At 36.8% G+C, this 17,546-nt stretch overlaps 1 protein-coding gene across 7 annotated transcripts in view; it reads right to left on the reverse strand.

The window, feature by feature from the left end:
- Positions 1–712: 712 nt before the first annotated feature.
- LOC127572673 (sodium/potassium/calcium exchanger 2-like) overlaps positions 713–17,546 on the reverse strand; it is a 193,961-nt gene continuing 177,127 nt past the window's right edge. For all 7 annotated transcript variants that reach the window (XM_052020181.1, XM_052020180.1, XM_052020179.1 and 4 more), the window contains 4 exons: positions 14,941–15,084; positions 13,829–13,918; positions 8,698–8,864; positions 713–7,464 (listed from right to left, as the gene is read on the reverse strand). In XM_052020181.1, the coding sequence (XP_051876141.1) occupies positions 7,215–7,464; positions 8,698–8,864; positions 13,829–13,918; positions 14,941–15,084 (651 nt within the window). In that variant the 3' untranslated portion in view covers positions 713–7,214. The remainder of the gene's footprint in view (positions 7,465–8,697; positions 8,865–13,828; positions 13,919–14,940; positions 15,085–17,546) is intronic.

Here is a 17,546-nt window from a genome sequence, read left to right on the forward strand (position 1 = left end):
GCCACTGATATATATTCAGTAGATACCCAGTGCACATGCTTCTGCGTATCCGTTTGCTGCTCTGTTCAAAATTCTAAACCAAACTGTTTAGAATTTTGAACTACTGTGACTGTGCAGTAGACTAACACATGAACACTTAATGCCTTGAGATTAGATCACTTTATTTAATATGTACAGTAATCAGTTTAAATGGGTGAACCCTTTTAAAGTACTGTATAAAATCATGTAATACAAATATATTAAAACTAATAATTTTCAATAATTCCTTCAGGCTAATAATTACTTTAGGCTAGGTTACTATTATTTTTAATCATGAAACTGCTATCAGTCTTAACTTGAACATCTGTATTCAAATTGCAAGTTGAGTTGGTTTGATTTAATTGAGTTGAAGGAAAATAGTCACACTTCACTGTTTCACATACATGCACATGTGTTAGCAACTTCTGATCATGTGATTTTTAGCTTTGTAATCTAATTATCTGAGAAAAATGTTAGCAGTACAGCCCTTGATATTGATTTAAATGCTTTCTGACATTGAGCAGAAGGATCAAGTAATATCAAGAAAATACTGCTTTAAAAATTATAATGTCTTCAATCTTATATGTTCCACTGTGGTAACATATCTGGAAGCTTGTGTGACCTTTACCTCAGTGAATGCTTTCCAAAATGTTTATGGTGAAATGACTCTGAACTTCAAGAATGACCAACAATGTTCATTTGTTATTTTTATTTCCACACTTATTATATCTTACAGAAAGAGACACAATTGAAATAGATTGCCTTTAGGTGGAGAAACCTTACAGACACAGCGAAAACAATAACAATAGTGCAAGAACAAAGTTCTCATCAGAAAGCCATTAATATATATACAGTTGTGCACTACTGTTAATGAGCTTGGTAATGAGGACTACATCAATACACGTTACAGTACATTTGATTTCTAGCCTATGCTTTAGTCAGTATTTTGAAATTATGCATGTCACATCCCAGTTTTAGTAATCAATATTTGAATATTAACTCAAGTTGCATCGGTTACTGCAAAGTCAACGTGCAGAGCTTTCATAATTAATAATAGGGAAGATTACAGTGTGCTGAGACAGAACTAAAGGGATAAAAGTTGTTTAAGAAGTTGCATTGCAAGACAATTAGTCAGGCAAGCAAACAGAAGGGAGTGCACATGTTGCTGAAGTATTTGTGTACATTAAAAAAATGAGGATGCTAAACTTAGTGTTGTAGCAGATATAATCTTTCCTATGGTTACAAAAAATCAGGTAGCTAATAAGTGTTAAAAGGGGGTGTCATACTATGTTGTTTTTGGCATTGCTAGGAACTCTGGCCTGTTTATAAAACTTCCCAATGAGGTAAATATACATTTGTGACAACAAAGAAAGCAAATAACACAACACAATGTCAATCAGCAATTAGAGCAAAAGACAAATTAATGTTTGGATTGGAGACCCTTTACTAATGTTGATGGAAATCATCCATTTGTAACATAAACCTGTCTTTTGAGATGCTGCATATTTCAAAATTTATTTCAAATTTTCAGCATTTGCAGATTGTTATTTATCATTATTGAAGGAGAAATCTTCCTTCTATATGACTAGAGTATTAATCAGAAAAATAAAATCTGAACCTAAAGATTAGCAATAATCTCTAGGCATATTGGCAGATACTCACTGATGTATTGACTATTTGAGAACAGACAGTTACAATTAAAATATTGCAGTCAAATATTGCTTTGCTTCAGATATAGGAGAAGCAAGTTTGAAACATTTTTCACTGATTCACAGCACTGATGAGTTTTCCTAATGAAACATTATAATGTGTTAATTCCCCAAACTGATGTATGCATCATTAAAAAGACATGCACATTTCAGCCCAACTTATCTTTTTACATAAGTGCTCTGCAGTGCTTAATAAAGGTTATTTATATGCCTCTATAAGTAGTAGTTAGCTTTAAAACACATTTGTAAGGTCTTCCACCAGACATTATATCACAGCATTTTCAAATCTCTATCCATTTATTATATTTCAAAACAGATTTAAGATTGTTGGTGACTGTTCTGAGGGCCCGTTGCTTACCTGCCATATAGTTAGCAGCCAAGCATGATGCAAATTCTAATGTAGTGCTTTTGAAGGATGTTGAGATCTGAGGTTATTCTACCTACTGAATTTGGAACTGATCTTTAACAACTCAGACTGTACCCACTGGTGCCCTGGCACAAAGATAAGGAGTATACAATAAATCCAGACACTGTATATTTAAGGTTTGATAGATGAAATTTGCATCACATATTCTTCACCTAGAAAGGTCATTCTGTGTAGAAATGGTTTTGTTAAAAGTCACCATTTAATTTTCATGCAGTACATTCAGAGGGAGAAGTTGAAATCTATCTGGAAACATTAACAAGTAGCTTATATAATAATTACTGCTTTGCCCATAATTGCTGTGGGATAGTGTAAGAGATTCAAAGTATTCAGTTTATTACCATGTTTATTTCTGTTCTGTTAATTTACTGCTGTCAATAAATAATTAATTTAATATCGTCAACCCAAGCAATGCAATCTTTAAAAGAATCAGTAATTCATTTAACCAAGGCCAAGCTCATCTTTAACACAGATGGTTCTGCTATTTGTTGAGGTAAAGGAAGAAAGGATCACAAAGTTACAAAAAGTTACAATATTTAATCAGCTGCATCTTCACAGTGATTAAAATATTTTGGACTTCGGATTGTGCTGACCACCACCCGTTAGCTTAGACTGAATGTATCTTGTTTGTGATCAATGAAGCCCCTTGCAATTACATCATTGCAGATAGTGCTCAACTATGGAGGCATTAAAATATTAACCTGGTTTAAGTTTGATCAGGAGAACATTGTTTCTGATTCATGGATTATGACCTTCCGTAACTGATTTTTGTGCCCACAAGTACCTGAAGTAATATGTAATTTTAATAAAGGACCATGCATTTGAACTATATTGCTACATAAAGTCAGAGGCATGTTTGCTCCCATGATCCTTACACTGATGAGTTCCCAATCTTGGGCTTATTCCTGAGGGGAATCATTTGACAATGGCCTGCTGCATGGGGCAATGGTTGGGCCATATCTCCAGTCTCTTATTAACTAGCTCCATGCAGCATTTAGATGATAGTTGCATCAAAACTTCTGCCTATTCTCATGGCCACAATTTTCTGTGGAGCCTAAAATAAATAGTGGCTGGATAGAGGACTTTGGTGGGGAAGGTGATAGAGATGTTCAGTGGGGAAGAGAAATATTAGAAAAAAATTATGCATTCACAAAATAATTTGATCACAACTTCTTTTAGTGCATTATTATTCAGATAACTTCTAATCTTTTGAATAATTTTAAATCCTTTTTATAATTTAACCAAATGTTAAAACTCTGTACCTAATGAAAGGGCTCATGGGATGAAGTGAAAGGAGCTCTCATGATATTTATGAACATTACCTAATGTGTCTATTGCCTTAAAATGTGATATTTTGAGGAAGAATTTGGTCTGCAATGCAAGGCGCAAAATGACTGCAGTGAGGGCCGATTTGGCAATCATTGTATTATACCCAAAGTATGCCTAAAGACATTTATACTGGATTACTTTTTCAGGCATCCACGACAGCCACCTATAACAAGTGTTTTTCTCTAATATGCAAATAAAGAGCCATTCCTCATTTTATGACTCTGTGGCAGAAAATAATAGTGACAAGCTAAACCTATTGAAATCAGGATTTTTTTTTTGATGTTGGCAAATATTTCTGAAATGTACATTTAAATATTGGAACTTATAGCGGTCAAGGCAGAAGTTAGATTATCTTCATATTTACCTGCCATATAGTTAGCAGCCAAGCATGATGCAAATTCTAATGTAGTTCTTTTGAAGTGGTGAGATCTGAGGTTATTCTACCTACTGAATTTGGAACTGATCTCTTACAACTCAGACTGTACCCACTGGTGCCCTGGCACAAAGATAAGGAGTTTACAATAAATCCAGACACTATATATTTAAAGTTTGATAGATGAAATTTGCATCACATATTCTTCACCTAGAAAGGTCATTCTGTGTAGAAATGGTTTTGTTAAAAGTCATCATTTAATTTTCATGCAGTACATTCGGAAATACAAGTGAGTGGTTAGAAGGAGAAGTTGAAATCTATCTGGAAACAAAGTTTCAACAAAGTTTCCAGATAGCGGCACGGTAGCGTAGCGGTTAGCACAATGCTATTACAGCACCAGCGATCGGGGTTCGATTCCCATCGCTGTCTGTAAGGAGTTTGTACATTTTCCCGTGTCTGCGTGGGTTTCCTCCGGGAGCTCCGGTTTCCTCCCACATTCCAAAGACGTATGGGTAGGTTAACTTGGGTTTAAAAAATGGGCGGTGCGGACTCGTTGGGCCGGAAGGACCTGTTACCACACTGTAAATAAAATTTAATATTTAAAAATAAAATTTAAATTTAAAATTTAATTTAAATTCTCCCCATTCCTACTATCCCCAAAATTGGAACTTACCATTGCTGATGAGGCAAGTAAATAATATTCTTTTATTTCTTAAAATAGGTTTGCTTCCTTAAGAGGACTGAGGTTCAATTTTTATTGGCCTTGTGTCCCTTAGTTGAGATGCACACCTGATGACTAAAACAAGCCTAAAGAACTTCTGCCCTTATTTTCGTACAGCACGAACTTAAAAGCTGTTTCAACTGTAGGGCAACCAAAGAGGAGCTACCAGGAAGAGTAACCTGGACTTCACAGCCTGGGAGTATAATCACTGTTGTGGTGCTGAGTTGTCTTTTCAGCAAGAAAATTAAGATTGAGAGGCTACAGAATATTTTGGAAAACTAGTATATGCAGTACTACACCAAAAAATGAATCCAATAAAGTAAAATAGATCATAGGAGAAGGTCAAGGACATAAAATAATATAGACATAAATTATAGAATTGGTATTCATGCCCAAAACACAAAAAAGGTCCTAATCACAACTGATAATTATACGCCCATTTTTCTATCAAATAAGAATCACTAATTTGATCCCACTTTGCATCTTGAGGTGAAAAGATGGAAGTGCTTTACTCAACAATAGATTCTAGTGAGATTACCTTGTGAAATTGGTTTTTAAATCATCTCTTACAGCAAAGATATTGAAAAACAGTGCCATAGCTGTCTAAGGGTATAATAAACTATCTTCATTTTCACTTCAGTCCCCTTTTTGTCATGGTGGCAGCTAATGCCATTGTAAGGACAAAGAGGGCATCAGTCACTCCAGTTTGAAATAGGTATCATAAGCTATTGTATTAAGACTAAATGTTAGAGTTTAACAAATATAATCAATGAAAAGGTGAGTGCATATTTGTTACGTCTCTTATGTTTCAGCTCCTACATTCATCACGTCAAAACAATCATCAGCTTGATAAATGCTTTTGATTAATACACGCACCTTCTTTTGCACTTCAAAGACACAATGCTTGCAAGAACATCACACAAACATCACATTGCACATATTGTCCCAAGATTGACAATAATCCTATGTCATTTCATTACATACATTATGGCCATCATCAGTCCAAGCATGGACTTTAATATCCATCAAAGTGAGATTATTGCTGTATTAATTTTTATTGACAGCTGTAAATGAACCCATTGAATCCTAACTATTTGAATATCTGCTGAACATTAACATTAAAAAGCCCTAGTTTATTATTTATATATATATATTTATATATATTTATATATATTTATTAAAAAAACACACCTTTATAATATTTCCCAATTTACTGAATCTGGTATATTGACCATATTACATAAAGCTTGTAACAGTAGCATTAAGAGTAAAGACCTATATAGGATGTGATGTCATGAGTGCACAATGTGGACTGGCATGCCACACCTTTCACCTTGTTAGAATTTCCCTGTAAATACTGCACAAAGCTTATATAGTGAGAGGAGAATTAATGTGGAGATCTATGCAAAAATGTTATAGAGTGAATTCTTTTTGAATGGATTAGCAACTCAATTCATTACTGCATCTGTGTTCTGAGGGTGCAAATGCAACCTAATCAAAAGTAGAGGAATGTAGACTTTTTAAAAAAAAACGTTACATTCAGGAATTAAGCTAACAATATCTTCAAGTAGAGCTCAATGAAAGGCTATTTTAACTTACTACACATCAGATTTTCTTTGAAAATATATCATGGTCTTAAGAAAGAGCATACAACAATGTCTATCTGTAATTGTCCAAGTAAAGTGCAGAAATGATCTATAGGCCCTAAGGTGTTAATTCCACAATATGGCAGAATGTCAGCGACTAGATTTTGGTTTGTACTAGGCAGCAAAGCGATAATGTTATATATAATAGATAAATAGCTATGACTTTAACAATAGATTAATAGCTCTATGACCTTAATCTTGCCATTCATACCTGATTCTGGTACTTGAAAGCAAATTCAATCTATAGCAGCTTCATTGTTTTATTCATAAATTGTACTAGTGATTAAAATCGTGGTGCTAGGCTACAGAAGAAATATATTAAAAATTAAAACATAAAATTGTGTAATGGTTTAATAGGTGTGCAAAAAAAAAACCAGTCTAAGACTTACAGAATTAACTGTACCAAACATTACAACTCCAGCACTAATTTGATTTGCAGTACCTGAAGAACAGGCAAGTTTGGCTAACTGTCTAAAAGAACCCAAAAATGTTATTAACCCCCAAACCCAGAACATACCCTCAAAATCAGTTTAATGCACCATTTTCTTTTCAAAAATAAATTACTTCACACTAGTCATTTTGAAATATAATGTGATATTATTTCAATATCGAAAATCTGGCAGAAAAAGTCTGCCACTGAATATCATCTAGCAACAAAAAAGGACATTGAAATAAATCTTCTTAAGGGGTCTTTAACCAACTTGGGCAGTGGTCTTTCCTTAGACATCAGAATAATCCAGTGGAATCCCAGAAAGTGTAAATCTCTCCAAAACACAAACACCAACTTTATTCATTTGCTTGAAATGAGATTAGAAAGTCAACCAATCAAGCAAAAAAAAAGTTGTTATTGTTTAGTATTACTTTCTCATTCACCATTAAATTGCATGTGCCAGCTGAGTCAATCTGGAAAAAAAAAAGAAGCTGCAGCGAGCAGAATGAGTTCTCATTTTCCCATCTGTACCTCAAAGTGAGAAAACGTGTGCAGCTGCAAAGCTCACACTGTAACGGGGCAGTTGATGATCTTCTCTTCCAACAGAACACTGGTAATCAGAAACACAATGTACAGTACAAACATTATCAAACCAAGAACTTTGTTCATTTTCCACCTGCAGGCTCCAATTGAAAGGATGACGAAGAGGAGCATGACGAAGAGGAGAACAATAGCACAGAACAAGCCATTACTGCTGACTTTGACGGGGCCAAAGTTGGTGGCAAAGGCTTTCAGGAGCCATGGCAGAGGCAAGCTGCAAAAAGATGAAGGAAAACAGACTTCAAAGATTTCTGAAGCAGCATGTCAAACCATTACATTTTCCATCAATAATTCAGAGTTATGCTCTTAAGACTACGCATGCAGAATTTGATTTTATTTTGAAGACAAATGTATATTTTATCTAAGAAGAAACAAACCGGCATTTATCCAATGCCTTTCACATCAAGTACTGGAGCAGAGCAAGTACTTACCAGTCAATCTTATCAAGGCTCAGCTGGATAAGGGTTAACGCCTCACTTCGAAAGACATCACTAGTACTTCACTAATGGGTCAATGTGGATTATGTAGTCAAAGTCTGGAGTGGGGGTTAAACTCATCCTGCCATTGCAGGGATCTGAGCAGCGCCATTGGGCCAAGTTGGAATCATTCATAAATTAACATTTCTTTCATCCAAAAACATAATAATTTAATAAAATTGTGCTCACACAGTCTGCTGTGAAAGTGTAAAATGGAAGGATGCAAGTTAGTTGAGTATGGTGCTGAGAACTGTTTAAGGACCCTCAGGGGAGAAACAGAGTCCTGGTTGCTGAGAACCAAAAGGTTGGTTTTCAGAGATGGTATGGAGAGGAAAGCATCAGCTCACTCATGGATCTGGAAGGGGAGATGGAGGGTTAGGAGTTGAGTATGAAAGGGAGTAGTTGGTATGTCCAATAAACAAGGTAGGCATGACGTGGTCTGGGTAAACAGAGGAGGAATTACATGGGTGGTAGGTCAGGGATTGAATGTGTTAGAGATTTTTTTTGAAACGTTTATGTTAATTCAAAACAGGATAAAATTCAGCTTTGACGCCTTCCGTTAATTAATACCATTTTCTCTTAATTCAGTCGATGGATATATGTGTCAGTGGCAAAGCCAGCAATTTTTTGTGCATCCCTAATAGTCCATGAATTCAGTGGTGGTGGTGGTAAATCACCTCTATCTGCTGCTTAACGCTCAGTTTTCATTTACTGCTTGGGCGTATAAACATAACAGCTACCTAAGCAAGATAGAAGAGGGGAGAACTTAAATGTAAATGTGTTTAAGCATATCCAAGTGAGTATGGCATTGGTAGAGACCTGAGAGTTGGCCAGCTGGTATACATGGAGTCAATGGAAAGGGCACAAATGCTACAAATGGCCGAAAATTAGACACAGTTCTGACAGCTTCCTGTATTGAAAGCTGAAGAACCCATAAATAGAAAGGTCAAAATTATTTTTCATGAACTTACCCAACCGTAATGTCAAATATATTGCTTCCAACTGAGCTGGACACTGCCATATCACCAAGTCCCTTCCGTGCAACAATTACACTTGTGATTAGGTCAGGAATTGAAGTGCCTGCTGCTAAGATTGTCAATCCCATAATCTCTTCGGTGATCCCAATAGTCTCCCCAACCTATGGAATCAAAAGAGTGAATATTACTTTGAGTGACACCAGTAAGAACAAAAGCTTGCAACTACATCAGGGTTCATACACAAAGATCACCCTGCTAAAGCATCATTCAACTTATTTGACTTAAACAATTCCTGGAGCATAGGATTAACTCAGTAGATGAGAAATATTAAGAGGCTTGAATCATTTTCTGGGTAGAGTATTGTATACAGATTCGACTACAAGCAGAGAACAAGAAGTATGTCCATGGTAAAACAATCATAGTTTGGCAAAATGACCCTGAAGACAAAGGATCATGCTAAGATTTTTTGCCGAGATCACTACATAACTTCCTTTTCATATGCACAACATATTACAAAGCAACTCTTAATATTTATCAACTTAATTCTCTGATAATTGAAATCAAATAGTAACAATTTAAAGGAAGAGAAGGACATTGGATTAGTGGAGGTTGTCAGAGGTTCTCTATGGACTCACCTATTCCTCTACCCAATAAGTGCCATAGCCACAATGCACAGGAACAGTCACTTTGGCCCAATGAGTCGATGCTGACCATTAAACATCCATTTACACAAATCCCAGAATACTTCCATTTTTATTCTTCTCACATTTCTATCAAACCCTCTTCCAATTCTACCACTCACCTGTACACCAGGGGCAATACACAACAGCTAATTAACTTACCAACCTGGACGTCTTTGGGATGTGGGTGGAAACTAGCACACTCGCAGGAAACCAGTATGGTCACATGGAGAATGTGCAAATTCCATATAGACAGGAGGGTGGGATTGAATCAGGGTCACTGGAGCTGTGAGCAGTAGTTCTACTAGCTGTGTGACTATGTAGTGGAATACTGTCCATATGCCTGGATGAGTGTGACTATTTAGGTCAGAGCAACCCGTTTGATTAAGCATTCACCTACTCCCCAAAGTAGAAGCGTGGCTGGACTATGCCCGATCTACAAAATATATTGCAGCAACTCACCAAGGTTTGTTTGGCCATAATTTCCAACCTTACAAAAACTACTGCTCAGAATAATAGGGACAACAATCGCATGGGAACCCCATTACCAGAATGCTTCCCTCCTAGCTGTATACCATTCTGGATTGGTAATATATTGCAGTTACATCATTGTCACTAGGTTAAATTCCTTGAACTCCCTACCCAGCTGTGCTGTGTAAGCATCTTCAACACAAGGATTACAGCATTTCAAGGATGAAGCTTACAGCCACCTCTCTGAATGCTGTTAGGGATGGGGAATAAAAACTGGACATGCCTGCTATGCCATATCCCATGAACTGTTGGACTTTATACTGAGCAACAGAGTCTGAATGCATATCAACAATTGTTTATGGCATTTTTCTGAGGAAGCATAAGCCAGAAAAAAGGAACGCATATTGAAACTCACTCCTTAGCCTTACGCACTGTGATCACGCATGTGCATTTAACTATCTACAAAGCAGTCCCACTATAAAGTAAAACTGCAAGAACCTTCTATTTTGTTAAGGTCTGAGTGAGTTCTTAATGGCAATATTAAGCCACAATTACTACATACTTATCTGTCTGGGGCCAAAATAATAGTTTTATGTAGATGTAATATACATTTCTTTGAGTGCAAGTATTCTTGGTATTGGTATTGGTTTATTATTGTCACTTGTACTGAGGTACAGTGAAAAGCTTGTCTTAGAAACTGATCGTACAGGTCAATTCATTACACAGTGAAGTTACTTTGAGTCAGTACAGAGTGCATTGATGTAGTACAGGTAAAAACAATAACAGTACAGAGTAAAGTGTCACAGCTACAGACAAAGTGCAGTGCAATAAGGTGCGAGGTCACAACAAGGTAGATTGTGAGGTCATAGTCCATCTCATTGTATAAAGGAACTGTGATTTTGATCCAATGATGAAAAAATTGTTATATATTTCTAATTGAAGATGGTGTGCAACTTAGAGGGGAGATACAGGTGGTGATGTGCCATACATCTGAAACCCTTGTCCTTATTGATAACGACAATCATGGGTTTGGGATGTGCTGTTAGACTAGTCTGGGAGAGTAACTGCAGTAAATTTTGTAGATGGTACACCCTGCAGCCACTGCGTGCTGGTGATGGAAGGAATGAATGTTTAGGGTAGTAGATGCAGTACCAATCAGGTGGACTGTTTTGTCCTGGATGCTGTCATGCTTCTTAAGTATTGTTGTACCTGCACTCATCTAGGCAAGTGTTTAACATTTAATTAAGTTAATTATAAATAGAGCTTTTGTTTTTCTAGTTTTCTGGCTTTCAGAATTACATAATATGCCAAATTGGTACCATTGTTGCTGGATGCCAGGAATTCCACTGAACACTTTAGAAGAGGGACGTCAGAAAAGGGGAAGTTCTCACTACTGTGACTGCCAGATTGCAAACCATGAGCCAATTGTGCATTAGAAGTACATTACTGATTCATGGAGCTATATTTTATTCATTATTGTGAGGAACAGCTAAAAAAATGACATAAAGTAAGGCAATTATTCCAAGTTTTCATTGCCAGATTTCCCCTGAACTTCTATGGCTTCTATTTAAACAACCTGCCGAATTAATACATTTGAGACCAATTTCCTGCACATAATTAATTCACATGGAAAATATGTTGAGGAACATTTGACAAAGAAATATCTATAACCACTGAAAAATAACAGGGCTTATGGAGGATTATTAAAAGACAGAGGTCAAATTTGAGCAAGCCAAAGTAATTACTTTTGAAATGATGTGGAGAAAAAAAAAATCGCAGGCTTCTCCCCCACACCGCTTCCAGAGAGTCCGGTTATCAAAACAAGACAATTAATTTCAGGCAGCAGAGGAAGCAGTTAATATAAGAAGCTATCACATTTCAGCTGCTTCTCAGTATTTACATTTTTGAAAGTTCATTTTTGGGATCTGGGCTATGCTGCCTAGGTCAGCATTTATTGTCCATCCCTATTTGCCCTTAAGGTGGTAGTGAGCCACCATCTTGAGCTGCTGTAGTATTGCTGTTGAAGGTACTTCCATGGTGCTGTTTATTGGTGAGTTCCAGGAGTTAGACCCAGCAACAATGTAGGACTGACTACATATTTCCAGGACTGGATGATGTGTAGTTTGGTTGGGAACCTTCAAGTGGTGGCGTTTCTATTTGCCTGTTGACTTGACCTTGGTCGTTAAGGTCGTGGGTTTGGGAAGTACAGCTGGAGTAACCTGTGCAATATGGAGTAGCCTTTGTGAGTAATTAGAGTGCATTTTGCAGGAGGTACACACTGTAGCCATGTGTGTCAGTGGTGAATGAATTATAGGCTGGTTGATGGGGTGCCAATCAGGTAGTCAAGCAGGCTACTTTGTTCTGGATGGCATTGGGCTTCTTGAGAGTTACTTGCAATGCATTTATTCAGGTAAGTGGTGATTATTCTATTATGCTCCTGACTTGTGCCTCGCAGATGGTGAAAGGACTTTGGGATGACAGGAGGTGAGTCAATCAGTGCAGTATATCCAGGCCCTAACCTGCTGTTATGGCATGTTGAGTTTCTGATCAACGGTGACTCCCGGATATTAATGGTGGGAAATGACGATGCTAATGCCATTGAATATCAAGGTTCAGTGTTTAGATTCTCTCTTCCTAGAGATAGTCATTGCTCGGGATGAATGTTACTTGCCACTGATCAGCACATATCTGCATGTTGTTCAGGTTTTCCTGTATGCAGACAAGGACTGCTTCAATTGCTGGGGAATTCTGAATAAAATTGAACATTGAGCAAACATCAGGAAACATCACTATTTTTGACTTCATAATGGAAGAAAAGTCATTGATGAAATGGTTGAGGATGGTCCAGGACACTATTCTGACAAACTCTGGCAGTGATGCCTTGTGACTTGGTTGATTGACCTCCAGCATCCTCGTAAAAGATATAAATCCTTCTCAAGATCATTTTTTGAAAAGAACATTGCAACAACAGAAAAGTCAAATCTGGCCACTTTGTGATTAGCAAGTGACATTGCCTCAATTAAATCTTTTCAATAATCATGGACCATTGTTTCTTTGCTCTTTATTTCTCAGATGGGTCTAAGTCTCAAGCAGTATCACTCCTCAGTTCAGAGGGCGTACTGGGGTCATGCTCAGGAAATACATGGAAGAAGAGTTGGCCAATTTCTGCAGAGCAGTGGCTCTCAGGCAAGTCCCAGGAGGGAAAGGGAAAGAGTAGTTGACGGCAGCTGCTTGTAACTTTCAGGAGAGCTCCAGATTCAATTGTAGTGCTACTTCTTGCAATGGCTCTATATGCCATTAACATAATGTAGAACCAAAATGGAGTACCAGGCTTCTAATTTACATCTTCAAAGGCACAACATTTGTTCAAGATAACCACCTGTGATTCCTGGAATCTAGCCTTTACCAATACGGCAGATGCACATGCAATTAATTCATTTTACCTGTTTTTTTTCACCTGGAAAATAGACACAAGGATAAATTTTTAGTTATAATTTATCTAATTGTGCTGATTGATAAATAATCAATTTTATAGTGACCAATACAATCATATCCTTTTAGTACAAGAAATTCCTTGATTTTCATCAGTACTTTGGTGTTTCCATTCCACAACTTTATCCATTTCTCCCAAGACGTCAATGGTCCAGATGATATGGATTTTGTCAATCACCTTGGAAGATGGCCCTGTTATAAAGATTCATTCCTTTGTATGCGATAACTAAATATGCGATGCAGTAAAGTGTATCAAGATTTGCTTCCAAAATTAGCTTCCAGGTTTTCAAAAGTGAGCCCCATGTGCATATGTTCCTCTATTTTGCTTACAACAAGGGACTGAATTCCATCTATTCCTCTGAGGTTAAAGATATTAAGACTCACTGTCTGACGACCACTTAATGAGACCAGGAATAATAACTGCAAAACAAAACAAAGCTTTCAGCTTTTGGTTCATAATTACTGGAGATGAATGTACTTACCTGGTGAGCCCACCAGACCATTAGGTAGGAAAAACCTGCAATCCAGGTGATTGATCCCAAGAAGGACATTACAAAATATTTCTTCAAGTTCTGCAACATGAGAAAAGTGTGGGTCAATTTTGAGTGTTCATGCCCGAATCAGAACAACTCAAAATATACTTGTGTATAAACTTATGTGATGAACTGTAACCTTCAATGTACATGCAACTTTCCAGTAATAGTAAATTATTTTCTTATACGGCAAATATAACAGCTTGCTTTTAGGGAGTTATTTATATCTCTGAGGTGGGAATGGACTACTTCTTTAACAGGCTTTGCATGTAGTTCCCACTTTCCATTGCACAAAAGTCACACCAATACTTCATTCAGCAACTACATTGGCTGAGCATTATGATAGAGGTTGTTTAAGAAGAAATTGAGTAATAAGGAATAAGCAACATTTATTTCCTCTGAACATACTGATCATAACCCTTCCAGTCCTAAGTAGAATCAAATCCTATTTGATTTGTCCCCAATACATTAAGAATTCCACAGAATGAATAATTTTATAGCCATCAATGCTAATTTCCTCCTCAAATTCTCTGAATGCTATTTGAGGCACCTAAAGTGGTTCCTTTTATTCCAACCCACGTAGAAATCTTTCCTCCACCCAGTGACCAGAGGATCAATATGTACTCACATATTGATCATTATGTACATTAATAAATTAGTTTTACAATGAATGATGGAATCACACTTTTCTCTCCCCACAGGGAATTCTCAATATCCCACAACTTTTTTCTATTTTTCCCATGAGATTAATAGTCTTGCACATGATAAAACTTTTAACAATTATTTCCAATGACTTCTTTGGGGTAGAAATTCATTTTATGTTGTATGTACTAAATATACCAAAAGAATCTGTGGAACTGATCTTTTATTCAAGCTATGTGTTTAAAACAAATGAAACAGACTCTATTCCTCGGTACTAGAGACTTATTGGCTTTCTTTTTCTCAGTTTCATTCTTGGTCTCCACTTTCATTTGCTTCATTGCTGCAGACTGCAGACACAGTAGCCCAATATCGTAGGTACATTAACACATTGAGAGAATAAAATCTACACAGATGCTTACCTTCTTCCTTACATCAGGCAAGGTTATCCACAATGGGAGGATAATAGGCAATATAATTAGATAGATAATTTTTTTCTGTGTTGTATCTGGCCAGGCCAAACTAAGTGGCTGGTCCTCATCTTCATTCTGTGTGGCAACTTCAGCCTAGCAAAAAGGGATGGAATCATGATTAAGAACTGCATTCAATATTTACTGCAGGTATGATACAAACATTATGATTTCTGGCAAAATGGTTTTCTGTTGTCAATGATCATCAAAACTCAGCAATTGTTTGGCTGGAAGAACAGTAACAGCTGTGCATTTCCGTGGATAAGCAAACGTTTACAAATTAAAATACGTAGTGTGCACTGATTGAGAAATGGAAAATTCTGTTGTTTCATGATTAATATGGAATTTCAATGCTTCTTGATAGAGCAATCAGATATTTCTGATGTCAAAGTGTTCACAGAGTCCTGGATTTTGCATGAAAAATTCAAACCTAGTTCATGAGTCCAATTTATTTGAAATAATTAGTGACTACTCCAGCAGATCATATTCACACGGACAATCTGACCAATCTGGATATTGATTCTAACTTGCCTATCAATAATTTTGTTTATTACAAAAGTAGTCTATATAAGATGCATTCATTTTTTCCCCTATTTTCAAGCTCATATAAATAATCATGAATTGGTATTTGTTTATTATTGTTACTTGTACTGAGATACAATGAAAAACTTGTCTTGTATACCGATCGTACAGGTCAATTCTTTACACAGTGCAATTATATTGGGTTAGTACAAAATGCATTGAGGTAGTACAGGTAAAAACAATAACAGTACAGAGTAAAGTGTCACAGCTAGAGAAAGTGCAGTGCAATAAGGTGCAAGGTCACAACAAGGTAGATCGTGAGGTCATAGTCCAGCTCATCATATAAGGGAACCGTTCAGTAGCCTTATCACAGTGGGGTAGAAGCTGTCCTTAAGTTTGGTGGTACGTGCCAACAAAAAGTCTTAAAACCCCTTTTATGGAAAGTTATAGTACAATAGTTTATTGCACTTGTTTATCTTTGGAGCTTGGATCACAGCTCATCATTGTCAGAGAGATTCTATGTTCTAGGTTTTATACACATTATTGAGTGAAACCCTTTGTGATCCGATATAACAGCTTTTTTTGTTTCTTCATCATTTAGAGCAGATCTTGATTTTTCTTAGTAATTAATCCAAGATGTATTTTTCAATTACATAAAACTGAGACACCTGGGGGCGGGTTTTCCGCTTTCAGATGGTGCTGTTATGAAAATGGCAGGGTTAAATTACTGCCCTGTTCCTGATTCACCAGCAGTCATTTTGTTTAGGATGTTCATGTGATGGTGGGTCAACATCTCTGCCTGTTTCAGGAGGCTGAGTTGGGCAGCGTGGGCTGCAAATGCCATGTTAACATATGTACACAGAGGTTCAATTGGACAGAATATTTGAGGACCATTGGTCATACTCCATCGATTATGATCAAGTATAGAGTGACCAGTTGTCCTCAAGAGGAATGCTTCCAACTGCTCAGCAACCAGCAAAGCTATATTTTTTTAAAAAGCAAGCAGCATTCATTTGTTGTGGGGTTGGGGTGGGGGAGGGAATGAAGGTGTAGCTGATGGATGAGTGCCCATGGTATTAGAATGGAGTTATCCAGTAAAATGGGTTGGACTGCTCAATTACGCTGCTGGCTCCCACCTAATATTTGTTGGAGATACCAACAATTGCCCAAAGATGACCCCAGCCTAAGTGGTAGTGAGGGGTCATTTGTGACAAAGTAGGCTGGGAGAAGTAACACAGGCTCAGAATAACATTTTCTGAATTAAAATGGTTGCTTTCCCTTTATGATCACAAGGAGCATTACTGAAAATCAAAAGCAGCAATATAAAGAAGAGTAACATATGACTAAGACTCTCTTGAGCCTGTTTTGCCATTTAATGACCCAACTCCATAACCTCTTCCCTTTTACATTTCCTTTGATAATCATCGTTTAACAAGAATCAGTGTCAAAATTAAAAGTCGACCAACTGTCATTTGAGCAAGTTCAAACTTCCAGCAGTCTGTGCATATAAAGCCCATTATACACCTAAGCTCAACACCTCTTTTTGGTGTCCGCCAGAAATGCTGTGAGGGATACAGTAACATTTCAAATAGACAGGCAGATTGAGCAGAGGACACTTGCTAAATTTGTTGTCCCATCCAAGGAATGCCTTGATATGACAACAATGTATTTCCATTTCTCTATCTCAATGCTCAATTAGACTTTGTACTGACCAAAACTTCCTTTCTGTTAACATGAGCAATTAATGCAAATAACTTGTCTTTGTGAGATGTATAGGCAGTTGCTCTGATTAATTCACAGCACAAGGTATCGCATCTACTTTCCAATGCACCTTAGAGCACTGTTGGACTATTCTGCATATTTTTATTTTGTACTTAATGAAAAGTGTCATTGTAATATGGAATAAAACAAAATTATCACAAATAAACAGACTCCTGCAATCATAAATAACTAAATTTACATGAAAATAATCTGCAGTATAGAGCAAAAAATATAGACTGGTGCTCTATCTTGAATGCTACAAATTCAAAATAGGT

This window comes from Pristis pectinata, chromosome 7, assembly GCF_009764475.1.
Source record: "Pristis pectinata isolate sPriPec2 chromosome 7, sPriPec2.1.pri, whole genome shotgun sequence".
NCBI classification, from domain to species: Eukaryota; Metazoa; Chordata; class Chondrichthyes; order Rhinopristiformes; family Pristidae; genus Pristis; species Pristis pectinata.